We start from the raw sequence: 16,110 nt of genomic DNA, 5'->3' as shown, positions 1-16,110 counted from the left end.
TTACAAATAACTTAAATTGGAAAGGTCACACAGATAACGTTGTAGGTAGAGCAAACCAAAGGCTATGATTCATTGGTACAACACATAGAAGTGCCATAGGTCTACTAGAGACTGCTTATACCACGCTTGTCCGCCCTCTTCAGGATTATTACAGTGCGGTGTGGGATGCGCATCAGATGGGACTGACGGAGGATAACGAAAATGTTCAAAGAAGGGCAGCTCGTTTTGCATTTTCTCAGAAAAAGGGGAGAGAGGGCCACAGATATGACACCGGAACTGGGATGGCAATCATTTTTTTAAAAAAGGCGTTTTTCGTTACGCCAGTATCTCCTCGTGAAACTTCAATCAGCAGATTTCTCCTGCGGTTGAAAAATATTCTATTGGCGCCCACGTACATAGGGAGAAACACTCATTATGATAAAATAAGAGAAATCAGATCCCGCACTGAAATATTTAAGTGACCGTTTCTCCCGCCCTCCGTTTGAGAGTGGAACGGCAGACACATAGCTTGAAGGTGATTCCTTGAACCCTCTGCTAGGCATTTAATTGTGAATTGTAGAGTAATCATGTAGATGCAGATGTAGATGTAGATACGTAAGGTGAATGTGTTTCAGAAACGAAATATTACATTGTGACTGAACGTGACTTCTTTTCTCCGTTAATTACTGTCTGTATTACAATTAATTATGTCAAGAGCGAGAAATATAAATAACAATATATTACTCTCATTAAGTACATGGTATAAGTTTATAGTTTCTTAGTCTCTAAAGCCGTGATTAGATCATGTCGAAGAAGTACTGAAAAGTTTCTTTAGCCGAATAGTGTTTCACTTCGTGAACTCCGGGTAAGCCACTGTAAATCAGTCCTTTGGCATAGCAGTAAATGTGATTGGATATGAGATTTGTAGTTTGTAACAAAGACTCGATGAAAAGGAACTGTACTATTAACTTGGTTTAAACTTGACATTTAACTCCATTTACCCATGGATAATACTTAATAATCTTTTGATGGATATATTCTTGAATTCTTATTATTAGTAGTACTACAACAGAAGAGACGAACGATGGCGCTCCAGTGTAGAGACTTTCGCTGTACCGTTATCGTGGATTTTTACAAGTTTTCTGTGTACCCTACTTTACACGCAGTAACTCGCTTCGTGGTCTAGAAGCTGTCTCTCAGACGGTGCCATTAGTTTCAGAAAAGTTTTATTGCACAGCCAGTGATTCACCTAAACCTTCTAAATACGAAACTGAGAAAATACGATTGAAGTTGTTATGATTTCAAATAGTTTCTTACTTTCTAGAATAAATATATTTCAAAGAGGGAATGCGAGACGAAGATTTAGCGCGCAACTGACAGCGGTCGCGTCTCTTGTTCTCTTAAAGCGCATATTTTAGTTTGAAAATTATTAATTTCAGTTAAGAGCGAGAAACTTAATGCTCTCCAACTTGGAATCTACTTTCCTAGTGCATGACATAGGATAATTGTTGTGTTTGTAACAAAAAGTACTCTTAGGTATCGTATTAAAATGTGCCATCAACCATAAAATTTATTTAACTGACGAATTTGTCCGTTCGCAAGTGTCTTGTAGACTGCTACTGAAATGAGAAGGAATTCTAACACCGGCATACCAAAACGGATTCTGTCTCACCGGATTCGTCGTCAGTAATGTTTATTCCCTGAAGTTAACGGTAATATTCACTCCATGAACACAAAGCAGATTGTCAGTTGTCCCTTGCTTAATACATTAGCAGTTGCATAAAAACGTGAGTACTATCCTGTAAGCGTTGTACCCAATACGAACTTATAGGAAAGGAATACGTCGGCGGTAAAATCCAAAATTCCAGACATATGTTGAAAGGAGTCTTTGCATCACACTCTTCCCATTGCGTACGTGAGTTCATCGCAGTAATTTAGAGGTGTTCGTTCTAATGTGCTACTCATATGTGAATATAATTGTTTGTCAAGATCGCGATCAAGACGGACAGTTATACTGACTACAGACAATGATGGAGGGTTCGTGTAATAATTTTATGTCATTTATATATAGTACTCGTGTGTGCCTGTTACAGAAACTCATTGGTATCTTCGAGTTTTTAGTTAGAGTTCATTATTATGCAAGTATTGATTCGTCCCACAACCAAGTAGCTTTGGTTGAGGTGGCTTGAAGGAACCTGCAAAATAGCTTAAAAATAATAAGTAACATTCCTACCGGGAGTAACAGTAAGAGGGAATATCAAGAATGATGAAACTAGGTGTCTAACTATGTTGAAATGTTCTACAGCATGAAATCGATGCATAAAATTCGACATCACATTATCCGATAAACGCAGAAGAGCCAAATCATTCTTTTAAACTAAAATGCATATAGAAAAACATAGAAACAAGAGGACAAAGTTTAGAAGATCGTATACGATGGACAGTTAAATTGCGATCAGATAGTTATCTGTAGAATATTGTGATTCTAAGGATACATCAAGGTAGCGACACCACAAATAACTTTTATGAAATACGTCTGAGACACAAACATGTACAAATTAAACTAAACACCTGTAGAAAATAAAAGAGCGAGTGGGATAAATAAGTAAAGCGTCTAGTACGAGAACACCGACAGGACAAAAAATAAAAATAACAAAACGTGGCATTTTGGCGAGAAAAACGCGAAGAACTACACCGAGTAAGCATGAATAAATACTGAATTGAATGCAAAAGGGCTGATGAGTTATTGTGATTCTGATCTACACCGAGAAGAAATATTGCGTTATTAGTGAACCAAATAAAATCAGTTAAAAAGTTCAGTAAGTAGTTAAGCATTTAAAATTACAGCTCTGTTTCCGAGAATGTTTCAAAGACGAAATATGAGACGATAGACTTTTCATCACTCGCCTATTTTGCATATTATTCTAGCTCAAGAGTAAAACGTTTGAACACAGTCTATAACAAGAATATATTGCTAACTCACAATACGTTTCTTTCTTACTGAAAATGACTGAAGTCCCCACCTAATAGTAGCGTAAATGGAGAATTGAACAAAGGTTGCTCCGCCCGATTAGTAAATCCATACAATTTAATTAAATAACGTCAGAGGGATACTGCTCAATGTAATAAATCTAGTTCGAGTTTCTGAGTTCATGCATGAAGTTTCTTAGTTCCGTAAATTAACAAGTTTCCCTAAAAGAAAAGAAAAGGAAGCTTAGTGTGTGATTAGACGATGACGGTTTCCCCACTTACATCTAGAAAAATATCCAACAGAGAAAAAGTTGTGAAATGTCCGATTTCACGTATGTATGTAGTTCCTTAAATCCGTAAATCAAGATTTCACTGAGTAAAATAGGGACGAAAATTTAGTTTACAACTGAAGAATGGCTTTTTACGCTCACTTGTACGTGTCCAATTCAGTCGTAAAAATGTCAGTTTGATATAAGAAGAAGAAACACAAGTGCGAATAAAAAGTTGTAATGACGACAGCGGCAACGAAGATCACCAGCAGCAGTTAGTTGTCGCTCGCTCCGCCAGATGTCAGGGACGGCGCCCCCGCTGCGCGCTCACCCCTGCTGGCGGGGGAAAGAGTCGCGTGGGCCGATCCCTCGCCACTACTCGCCCTGCCTCCGTGGCGGCCGGATCTCTGCCGAACAGCTGACGCCCACGTGGTGTAGAGACTGGGCACGAAGGGCGCGCGTGAGCGTCTACTGCTTTCGGCGGAGCTGCCACCTGTACTCCAGTCGGTAGCTCTCAGAGAGGACGTTCGGTAGGCTACGACAACGATGGGTGTAATTTCTTTCACATTCACAAACTATTAATAAAAATTGTGATATATTTGTAACAGAAATCCGATAGCGTTCTAATGACAGTGAGTGACGTATTAGTTGCATAGTGGTACTGACTCTGACGATATTTGGATTGCATATGGTGGTTAGTGAGACAATACATACAATGGAAAGATTCAATTATAACGCACTATGACGTCGGAAATCGGAGAGCGGTGTTGCGGATCGGATTGTCTGTTTAGTTTGAGTATATTAAGCATTGGACTAAGACACTGTCCTCAGGGTGAGCGAAAAGGACAAGGAGAAAGCAATAAAAGGTGGGAATAGAAATAAAGAGGTGCTCGTGTTTGTTGTGCGCCTGCTTCTGTAATCGAAAGTTATTCCCGCACTGTGACATATTCCGCTATCAGGTGGGCGTCGCGCGGCGAATTCCTCACAGCGCCGCCGCTAGGGGGAAACGACGAAGGTATACAGCCCAACAGGCACCGGACGAGAAGACGGGGAGAAGAAAAAGGAAACTGCGCCAAGGGGGCGTTCACCGGCGCCGTTAAAACTTGAAAACCAAGTCGGGCGGAACCCGGTCGCGGGCCAATGTGCTCGCGGTGCGCCCGCGCAGGTCGGCCAATAGCGGGCGCCGCGCGGCTGTAGGGCGGACGCCATTGGGCCGCGCGCCGCCGGCGGGTGGTTCCCAGTGACAGCTGAGTGTGAAGGGAGGGGCCGCGAGGGAGCGTGTGGTGGGGGGCGACTCCGACGCCAGCTGCGCTTTCCTGGGCTGAAAAGTACGGATCCCCCCTCCACTGCGGCCGCCTTCCCCACCGGGTCCGCGGGCCGCGCGAGCGGCGCTGCTGCCGTTTTTATTTATTACTTTTGTGACTGCCGTAATATAGTACTTCTTTGTAGGAAGGCGAGCCAGTTGCCGCAGGGGTATTGACGTCCGCGGCGTCCGAAGCTGCGGGAGAGAGGAGAGAGAGGAACGAGTGTCGTTGTGCTGTGCGAGAGAGACTTGCCGTGTGAGAAAGAGAGTGAGGGAAGGAGAGGAGAGGAGAGGAGAAGAAGTGAGGGAAGGAGGCAGAGACGAGGAGGAGGACTGGGAAGGCGTTGCGCTTTCGCCCGCGCGCTCTCCTCGCGTTCTTCTTTTTTTTGTTATTTTCCGTCCGTCGTCCGCGCGACGGCCGGTGTTCAGTCTGGACGAAAAGAAGGCGCGAGGTGCGTCGTTTTTGTCTGTGATTTCGCCGACGAGTCGGAGCAGAAGTCGTGCACAATAGCCGGGAAGAAGCACAGTGGTCGCGACGCGGGCCGCAGCTCCCCTCCAATCGTGTGTAGGCTGCCCCCACCCGGCGGCCGGGCCGACCCGCGGCCGGCAGACACACACGCGCCACACTCACTGCGCCAGCAGCGACCGCGTGGCTTTTGCCCCTACGACTGCGAGCAGCGACTCGGTGCCCGCGGCTGTGCGACTGTGTGTGTTGTGTGACTGACAGCAGCGGCATGGCCCTACCAGCCGGCGCAGGACGCGAGTGATATGTTCGGTGCTTAGGTGTCTGGCGCGCGTGTGTATGTGAGAGCGGACAGTGGACAGCTACGGCGCCTCTTGGATGAGTCAGACTCTGGCCTGTAACATGAGCATGGATTCGGTGATGGACTCGTCGTCGACGAACAGCGAGCACAGCAGCAACGCGTCCTCGGCGTCGCCGCCGGTGGTGATCAAGCCGCCGCTGACGCCGCCCCCGGTGCCGGGCGGTGGCGGCGGCGGCGGCGCGGGGGCGGGCACGCCTCTGCCACCGCAGCCGCCGCCGGGCATGCCGCAGGTGCCGCCGCAGCAGTCGCCGGGCCCGGTGCCGCCTCCGCCGCCCCCGACCGGCGACAGACCGCCGCCGCCTCAGCAGCAGCAGCAGCAACAGCAGCCGCCGCCCCCGCCGCCACCGCAGCAGCACAGCCCGCTGAGCATGGTGCGGCACCCCGGAAGCCCTCCGGGAGCGGCGCCGCCCACACCGGGCCAGCAGCTGAGCCCGCCGCCCGTGTCGACGCCGAGCGCGATGGGCGGCGGAGGCCCGTTGTCCCGCATGCCGCCGCTGCCGCCGCCCAGCCTAGGGCTGCTCAACAGCCTGGGCGGCGCCGGGCTGATGCACCACTCGCCGCTGGACCTGATGGCCGCCGCCCACCACGGCGCCGGTGGCCCTCCACGGTCCTACAACTCGCCGCCGCCCATCTCGACGTCGGACCCGACGGCCAACGAGTGCAAGCTGGTGGACTACCGCGGCCAGAAGGTGGCCGCCTTCATCATCGCGGGCGACACCATGCTGTGCCTGCCGCAGGCGTTCGAGCTGTTCCTCAAGCACCTGGTGGGCGGCCTGCACACCGTCTACACCAAGCTGAAGCGCCTCGACATCGTGCCGCTCGTCTGCAACGTGGAGCAGGTGCGCATCCTGCGAGGCCTCGGCGCCATCCAGCCGGGCGTCAACCGCTGCAAGCTGCTCTCCTGCAAGGACTTCGACGTGCTGTACCGCGACTGCACCACCGCCAGGTACGTGCCGCCGCCCCCTCGACGCCCACCTCGCCTCACTGTTGCCACGGCGTCGGCGACCTTCCTGCTAACCACGTGCTCGTCGTGTTGCCTGTGATCACTCTAAACCGACGAAACCACCTGTTCAGTATATAGACCCTCCCAGTCACTTTCTCAATTTTCTTCATCTAGTTTTGCACTCTGCCGGAGGTTGGGGGTGGGGAGTGTTGCGTACGTTACATCGTGCACCATTACCATCTCCTCCACACTCTCATGTGTTTATAAAGAACCGAAACACGTGATTTGTACTTCTCTACAATCTTCTTTTTCGAGGACGACGTTTGAGCGCTTAACGCGATGTTTTTCCACCATCGTTACAACATTATGTCCCCTGCATCTTCTCTCAGTTTTTGAATTCTACGCTGTTCGAGAACTAATTGGAAATGTATATATTGTTTCATTTCCTGTCAAAATTCACATCAGGTCTTAGATTATCAGTCCTTTATTTTCACTACAATTTTGTCAACGATTCACAGATGATAAAAATTGTGAATGTTATGCGTTTTTTGTGTCATGTATACAGAAGGACATTGCGTATTCCTTATATCTTCTGAAAACATGCTTTCCCGTATGTTCAACAATAAGCAAATTCGTGAAACACAACACCACGTTTGACGTTGTCGCAATGGTAGTAAAGGAATTCGTGACGAAACATCAGTCTCTACCTCTTGCCAGGTGCGGTCCATCTTACATGTATAGGCCTATTACGAATTAACAGACAATAGGTCCATAACTGCACTATGACAGTCTTGCCAACACGTAGCATAGCCACTCAGTAACTATTTCTTTATTACATTAGTAGTTACGACACATTCCAGTAATCGCAATGCCTTCATTAGGTGATTTAAACTTATGAATCACATGTACTTCTTGCTATGTAAGTTACATGTAATTCTTGCACGTATATCACCTATTGAACTGAAAGTGGTTCGTACAACGCGTCGTAAATACTGATATTCTGAAACACACGTAATCGGGAGAGTACATGTATTGTTGATAATATTACTTTTGTTTTTAATAATTACGAATATTCCGCCTTCACAGTCAACATATTGTCTTTCAAGCTCTCACCGTATTTAGAGAATGTGTGGCTTTACTAATAATATAAAGTTATTAACACTTGGCATATTCCTGCAGTCGCGATTTTTCTTCAGTTTATTCAGCTCCACACCCTGCGAAAAATATATATTTTCTCAGCTTTATAGAGAAGTAATTCTTGAATTGATATTACCTAGAAACGCGTCGTATTGAGTAAATTGTGAATGAAAGGTTCCTTCGAGTGTTAATAATTTTTTTTGCATTTATTAGTAACCCACTCACACCCAGCAAACAGTGTTTCCTACACACATATGGTTTCCGAACCTGGACCAAAGCGTCTGATGATACACGCACACGTTTTTCTGTCTGCTTCCTATTTGACACCTAATCACTTCGAATTTTTGTGCTTCACAGAATCAAAGAAACGACAGATATTTCCGATCAAATTAGTTGATTACATACAACTGGAGTTTTCTTACCAGAATCATTCTCCACCATCCCCACCAAAATGTGCAATTCTAGTTCCGCGTTCGTCAGGATGCTATGCCGTGAGGCGAAGCTGCTAAAATAGTGTGCAAATTTTGGAACAAAGGTTTCTAAATAAATGGTGAAAGTAAATAAGATTAAAAAGGAGAGTGCGAGTTCCGTGTTTTGTTTATTTAATTTGCTTGGCTTACATGAATTTTACTATTTCAATTTCTTTGACAAGTCTTTTTACTTTACCAACCACTTGTGGCGTTTATTAAATACCATAATCACAGGAAAACCTCCACATGTCGCTCTTGTTTCTGAATGAGCCCCCAACAATACGTTTAGCTACAAAGCGCTTTCTTAAATTGTTCGTTGATACAGTCTCTCAGCCTTTTTTGTAGTTTTTGCTGATATTATACGTGCTTGCTCATCTTTCTACAGACGGAGTCACAACAGGTGCTAAGCCTCCCGCACACATTACATGAACACCTCATCCGAGTTTCAAAATATTCGGTGTTCCGCCTACTTCCGTAGAGGTACCGACGCTGTGGCAATATGTGAAGTATACACTAAGCAATAATTGTGTTTATTTGATCTGAAATTTAAGTTTTTGCTTCCGAATTTGAATTCCGTTAAATATTGCTGTACCTCCGTACATTTCTGTTTTCCCACCCGCTGGACAAACAGTGTGTATTGGATTTTTATAGAGTCCACTTAGCCGTAGTGCACATCACGAAAGTTATTCAGTGAATGTCAGCAACCTGCTTTGATAGTCCTTCAGGATTTTTCTCGAGTGCGTTCATTTGCTGTGTACTTCATCGTGACCTGACTATGATGGCTAACTCATTCGTTATGTACTTCGTCGTAACTTGGTTGTGATAGCTGTTCTATGAGAAACTCAAGTAATCTGTAAATAAGTGTACTCCTTTAATCCAGTGTGAGTTCCTAAATTGTGTATTGAAACAGTCTTAAACGTTTCTGCATTTCGTCCGTTTACATTGATCCGTTTAGCAAGGATGCAAATAGATGTTACGTGTGACGACTTTTGACTATGTACTTAGGCTTTTAGCGATGCGTCGTAAATTCCATCAATAGGAAAGAACGAACAGTAAGCAGCAAGCAAGTAAAAGCGTTGTTTCCATTAATTATTTGGAAAATCTAGAATTCTGTAGGTTTATTGTCAGTTTTCTAATGTTTTCAAGTGCAAAATTCTGTTGATTACAAAGTGAATATCGTTTAAATCTGCTTGGTAGATATATAGCCTATGATACGTGTCGAATGAAAGAAAACAATTGAATGACAAGAACTACTCTACAATTTCATGAGAAAAATAGGGTTCAAAAGAATTTTTCTGAGATTCTCATATCGAATCATCGTTTAGTTTATGATGAAAGGTTACGCAATAGTCTGTGCAGAGTGCAACTGTAAAAGCTGCTAATAGAAATAAAACCATTTGTTCTGTTTGTGAGCAAGATGTTAGGTAAGCCTGTCAGCGGAGGTACCTTACGCGCTCCCCGCAACCTTTTTATTTATTTATTTATTTATTTTGTCGTTCCCACTGAATTCATTTCCCAACGATTGTGTCCAAGTTCATGGAGAAAATTTGAAAATATTGGTGTCTGTGTCAAAATACCGTATATTTCAAACTGTGGAACCTTAGAGTGGAAGGAAAACAGAATATGGTTGGCAGAAAAATCATATCCGTTTAGTAGAACGTTTTCCACACACTGTCAGTTTGATTTGATCAGGCAGTTGACAGTTTCTTGCATCGAGTTCGTCGGATCATTGTTAATTAAAAAGATGTTATTTGAATTAAATACATGGCAGTCGTGAATCTTCGTGCCCGATGGTTAATTTGCCTCTTTCCTTATTGTTACAGGAATGTTATTGCAGTTGTAAACACCTGAGTGCCAAAAATAATCTGACAACAGTGTCTTATTTACCTTTGTTTGTTCAATCTTGACAAACTGAAAGTAATCAACTACACATTATAGCGTCTAGTATTCTACTTTTCGTGGAACAAAAAGAGGCGTGCTTTTACAGTATTACTTATATTCTGTTTGTAAAGTTCAATGCACTTATCTGGGAGAGAGACAAGTTCAGTACAGCGAAAAAATTCGATTCAATTTTTTCTCCAACATTTAAAACTGCTAAGGAAACCTAAAATTCTTACTCTATCCACAGAATGGTTGTTGCACCACTTTGGGAAATGGAGTGTCTTCTAGAAGATGACAAAATTGCTCAAGGAGTTGAATCAGATTGTCGTTAAAAGCCTCGCAGATTTCGCAAAGTCGAGCGCCAAGTTCTTCCCTATATTTCGATATGTAGCATTTCTGTTTGTTTATAAAGGAACGAGTCTTGTCATATGTACTTCACTACACAGTCTTGTTCCTGAAGAATGAAATCTGAGCGCTTAATTTTGATATCTTTCACCGCGCATATTAATGTACGTCGTCTGCATCTTCTCTCAATTTTTCTTGTCTGCTCTCTTGCAGAAGTGATTCTAAATTATTTATTTTTTCGGTTCACTTCATGTCAAAAACTACGTTGTGCTCTAGGTTTTCAGCCCTCTATATTACTTTGATCATTTTCTCATTGATGTATGTTGATTAAATTTATAAATAATTTTGTTTCACTTGTTCAGTGTTAGTTTATGGTCTGTAAATATTTTGTAAGTACCCACCTAAACTTGCATATGGTACTGTGTATGTGTTCCTACACTAATGAAACATCAAGAGGGTCCGTATCTAATACATACTTTTAACACTATACTACAAGTGTGACTTGGTTTTTAAGTACTATCTACGTTTCTTCAGTTTTGTTGTCTTTCTCTTATCTTTTTGAAACAAAGACTGCTCTGTTTGACGTCAAATATTATTGCAGGATATGAAGCGTAAATGTCTGCGCCACACGTAAGTCCATTAGCCTCTGCGAGTTCTGTTAAGATTCCAGTATTTCACGGTTTCTAATGGTGCTGCACGCCAGATTGCAAACCTCACTATAATAATCTGTAGCTCAAGTTTCCTGCGCCCGTTTCTAATGTGCAATGTGAACGCTGCGCGCAGAACCTCCCTCCCTTCTTGTTATTGACCAACTATTATGTTTTCTAAAATTTCATTACTGCTACTTTTTTTTCTTCGAAGCCCGTTGATCGTCAGCAACAGTGGAGACAAATTATGGAAAGACAGGTGTTGGACTTATTGAAGGAACAGTCTCGACATTCGTAACACCACCTTGTTGTCAATGTAGTTGCTTTGTTTCAAAATTTAGCAGCCCTTCGAACGTAATGCTCTCGGCTTTGTATGCCATGCTTGGATCATGTTTCGGATTAGGACCCAGCATTTCTATCGAGAAAATTCCCAAACGTGATCATTAATAATTCTGAGCTCGATTTAATTCCGTAATATTTCGACGGATTAAGTTTTTTTTTTCTTTTTTTCGTTAATATAGCCTCACAAGAAGTGTCATCGATGTCTGTATAATGTATTTATTTTTAATTATATCGTACTTGCTACATATTGCAGTACAATATTGAAATTACATCATTGTAGTATGCAGAACTGTTCCTTCATCGGACGTTTCATGTGTTGTTGTAGCTTGGTGTGATGACATACACCATATCAATAAAATTTTGGAGTTGACATGTAAAGGTCTCTTTTAGACACGTGTTTTACAAAAACACTTTCCTGTCTGTCATTGTTGTCCTTTATGGAGGATTAAATTCAGCGATGTTACGTACACTCTGCAAGTCTCCCCGAAAATGTAATAAATAAACCATTACTCACGCTCTGAACGGTAGCATGAGAATACGTTCCTTCAGGCAGAATTCTTATTTGGAATTTTAGTAATTTAATTTTAATTTTCATTGCTTGTAACTTATGCTGTGCGTTCATTGCTCCAAAAGCACCTCCAAATCTTCAAGAGCGCAAAATACAAAGAAGTTAAAATCAATAGTAAAGAAATAGAACATACTAATTTGTGTTAAATTTGTAAAACAGTACAATATAATATGACAGTGGACTCTGGACAACTGTACATTGCGTTTTGCATTTTTAACAGATTTCGACAAATTATTACCGGAGATAAATTGTTTCACAATTGAATTAATGACTTAAAAGCTCAAAACATTTTTTCAAGAGCAACAACAAAAACAGTAAGTTATTAATTCGTTCACTTTCAGTAACACTATGTATGTGAAGTGCATTTTTCGAGTCGGTGTATTTAAATTCATTGAGCGAAGATTACATTACTTATTTTAGAGAACAAGTTACCTTCGTCAATTACTGCACTGAAATTAGATACTTTTTATTAGGTGCAATGGCAGTACCCGGTACAGAAGTCTGTCGTCACTGCTTGTAATACTGCGCAGAAATCGACTACACTGCCGGATGCGTGAAAACAAATAGTGTATCTGCCCACTATCAGATACGTAATGATCTAACGCTACAGACAGACCAAGAAAATTATACATCTGAAAGAGAGGTGATGCTCTTTGTAACTACTTAAGATGCTGTATTCCTAATAAAGCCTGCGCTTCCCATTATGTCGGCTTTCTCTATTGTGGTGTTTTGTTGTTTCATGAAAATAATAATCTCGAATGTACCTGAAGCTTCATTTTAAATTAGCCGTGAGTACACGAAATACCTCCATTGCCTTCCTTCGGCAGTGCAGCTGGAACACGGTGCGGTGTTCGTAGCCAAAAACCGCTTTGTTGCTCTAAGGAAGTAATTGTTCTTCAGCTATATACAAAAGTCACTAATCTCAGCTGACAACTTCTTTTTTTAGTTGGTTTGATGCGGCCCGACACGAATTCCTGTCTTCTGCGAACCTCATCATCTCAGAGTAGCAGTTGGATCCTACGTTGACAATAATTTTTTGGTTGTATTGCAATCTGTGTCTTCCCCTGCAGTTTATACCTACAGTATCATGGAAGTAATTCCCTCCTGTCTTAACACATATCCATCCTGTCCCGTCTTTCTTGTCAAAGTTATCCATGTGCCCCTTCCTTTACCCATTCTACGCAGAACCTCGTCATACCTTATCAGTCCACCGAATTTTCGACGTTTGTCTGTAGCACCATATCTCAAACTCTTCGATTCTCTTCTCTTCTGGTTTCCCCACATCCAACGATACAATGCTGTGCCCCAAACGGATATCACAAAAATTACTCCCTCAAATTAAGGCTTGCGTTTGATATTAGTGACTCTTTTTTTGTAGCCAGGAACATCCGTCTTGCGTTTGCTAGCTTCCCTTCTATATCCTCTGTGCTTCATCGGTCATGTGTTCTTTTACTTCCAGTTTAGTAGAACTCCTTCACTTCATCTACTTCGTGGGCAGCAATTTTGTTGGCAACTTTATCACTGAACTCATTCCTGTTACTCCTCATTATTTTCGTCTTTCTTCGTTTTAGTTTCAGTATGTATTCTGCAGACTGTCCACTGTATTCAGCAGGTCCTGCAGCTTTTCATCAATTTCTTTGAGAATACGAGTGTCATTAGCGAATCTTATCATTGATATCCTTTAAATCTGAATTTTAATTCCACTCCTGAACATGTCTTATTTCAATCACTTTCTTTTTTCGATGTATAGACTGAACAGTATGAAACGTCCCCTTAGAAAAATTATAAATGACTGTGCTTAAAATGACACACAATATTTTTAGCGCAGCGCAATCTGACTTTCAAAAATCCCTATAAAAGAATGCCCCTGACTAACAATAACCTATACCTTTCATGAATCACTTACCTCACAAAAATCTTCGTTACTCAAACTACTGCAATACAGCGAGCGCCAATACTGGCAGCTAAACAAAAGACTCTAACTACTGAAGGCACTAACTACTGATAGGCATAGTCAGCAAATGAAAGATTTTTGATAGAGAACAAACAATGTATTTACCTTAATAATGTTCCAAAGTCATGATATATATATATCAGTCCATGATATCCGATATTACAAATTTACTCTCTCTGATGGACACATGTCCAGATCGTCCGCTTTCAAAATTCTGCCATTTCTCTCCCCACATCCACCACTGCTGGCGACTCATCTCCAACTGCGCAACGCTACGCGCTGTAAACATCCAACTGCCCAACACTACAATAGCGACTATTCCAACAATGCCAACCAGCCACAGACCGCACACAGTACAGTCAGTGATTTTCATATAGAGCGCTACGTGGCGTTACCAACATAAAAACCTAAACAGCCAACTTACAAGTAGAGGCGAAAGACTACATCCCTGTCTCACACATGTTCTAATCCGTTGTTGGTCTTCCATTCGTATTGGTCCCTCCTGGTTCTCGTGCTTCATGCGTGCTTCCGTATAGCTGACGATGTGCGTCTGATTAACTGGACTCAGTTCCCAGACGGGAAACTCGCACGCCGCCTCCCGCGGTGCCCCCGAAATGCTTGGACGGTGGCGGCGGCCAGCCGAGTGGAAGTGTAAATAGAAACAGCGCTGCACCTCGCGGCGCGAGCTGACATTTGGAGACAATGGCGGCTGGCCCGGGCTCGTGTGTCCTTTTGCCTTATCGCGAGACGCGACATTCCTGCTGCGCCGTTTTATTGTTCGCCAAAGGGCAGGCGGCACGCAGCGGCCGCTATCGGCGAGATCTGCGCGCCTTGTGCAACCCGAGACCACGACGATTCAATTGCAGCCGTTCGCTGGCCGTTAGCACGTCATAATCCCAGCCGCGGGCGCTTTCCCCACAGAGAAATTCTCCAGGGCGGCCCGCGGCAGTCTTAACTATACGTTCCTCCGTCGGCGAACCGCCAACCAGTCGATGCTGGATGCCTCATACGCTACCCCTCCTCTTGAAACGAATGGATCGCTGAGGATGAAATCAATCAAAACACTGCGACATCGGATGATACCAGTTCAAACCTTTCAACTGCCCTGAATCTACACTGTGAAATCGTAGGTGGAAACAGCAATGGCACTAAAGCAGTTCTGGAGATGGGTTCGGACAGCGTAATGGTTAAGCCGACTGCTTGGGATGAGCTAGAAATACGGATTCCACTCTTGCACTTGCAACAAATTTTCGGTTGTCACTACAGATTTCATCTCCTTGATTTTCTTTCTTTTCGTATTATACTGCATACCATGTTACTATCTCTGTTTCTTACTGACAATGTTGGGTTTATCTTCTGGTAAACCTTGCGGGATGTAAGGTCGTGGTCCATGAAACTCTTCAGCTCCTAACGTTTCGTCCAGTGCTTCGCTGGACATCTTCAGAGGGGTGTTTCTCCTCCGGTGAGTCTTGCCGAGAGGAGAAACACCCCTCTGAAGATGTCCAGCGAAGCACTGGACGAAACGTTAGGAGCTGAAGAGTTTCATGGACCACGACCTTACATCCCGCAAGGTTTACCAGAAGATATGTCATCCGGTCGTGAAAGCCTTCATACAATGTTGGGTTTCTCATCCTTTCTGTGACGGTTCCAATGTTGATCCCTGTGGCTGACATATACGTATCTTTTCATGAACATAAGTGTGCACCTGTCTAACAACTGAGTAACCAATTTCTGCTATACTCCTGTGTACAGTCTCTTTTACTCTGCTTTCGTAGATATGTCAATACCTCATGTTTCTTTTCCTGTCTATTCTTGTGTACGCTACGGTACTTCACAAAAACCTTATTTCTATTTTCTGTCAAGAACCCGCACCTCACTCACTTCAGCCAAAGTATAACTATACACGGTATTTTAAAACTCTGACAAATTCTCTCTCCATTAATCATTTACATAAATTGCCCTAAAATACAATTGAATATTCGTATTTCGTTTCCAGTGCGAGCCCTTTTGGGAACGGTAATGTGTATCCCAGGACACAGAATAGATTAACTTTTCAGTTTGTTTAAGTTCAAACAATATTTTGCAGGTAACAGAATCGATCCTAAACACCATCGCTGTAGTCTCCCTAGTAGAATATGCTCTGGAGGTATCCATTGTAGTTTTAAGATTCCCCATTCTCAGCATCACAAAATAAATCATTATAAATAAACTATTTTCTACAGGAAGTAAATCCACCAAGCAGTTACAAATTTTGTGGAATTTGTTAGCAGGCCGGTTTCATAGCTTTGTAGGTTCCTTAATCACTGTTCCAAACGAAGCGTTAAAGTTTTTTCCTCAATATAAAAATCAGTCAAACGCTCAAAAACTATTTCTTATTGCGTACAGTTCCCAAACTGTCCCATCAATCATCCACACAGTGTAGAAAGGAACCTACAGGCGTGATGAAGTCATCCTTTATAGAAGCAGAAAATCGGAAAA

At 43.2% G+C, this 16,110-nt stretch overlaps 1 protein-coding gene across 1 annotated transcript in view; it reads left to right on the top strand.

Annotated features, from left to right (window-relative positions):
• Nucleotides 1-4,697: 4,697 nt before the first annotated feature.
• The window catches only part of LOC124802982 (dachshund homolog 1), a 969,696-nt gene continuing 958,283 nt past the window's right edge, over nt 4,698-16,110 (top strand). Inside the window, exons 1-2 of the mRNA XM_047264082.1 lie at nt 4,698-5,497; nt 5,669-6,291. Coding sequence (XP_047120038.1) covers nt 5,363-5,497; nt 5,669-6,291 — 758 coding nt within the window. The 5' untranslated portion in view covers nt 4,698-5,362. The remainder of the gene's footprint in view (nt 5,498-5,668; nt 6,292-16,110) is intronic.

Source organism: Schistocerca piceifrons, chromosome 6, assembly GCF_021461385.2.
Source record: "Schistocerca piceifrons isolate TAMUIC-IGC-003096 chromosome 6, iqSchPice1.1, whole genome shotgun sequence".
NCBI lineage: Eukaryota > Metazoa > Arthropoda > Insecta > Orthoptera > Acrididae > Schistocerca > Schistocerca piceifrons.
The sequence above is the reverse complement of the archived record's forward strand: the minus strand, read 5'-3'. Positions and strand labels throughout refer to the sequence as shown.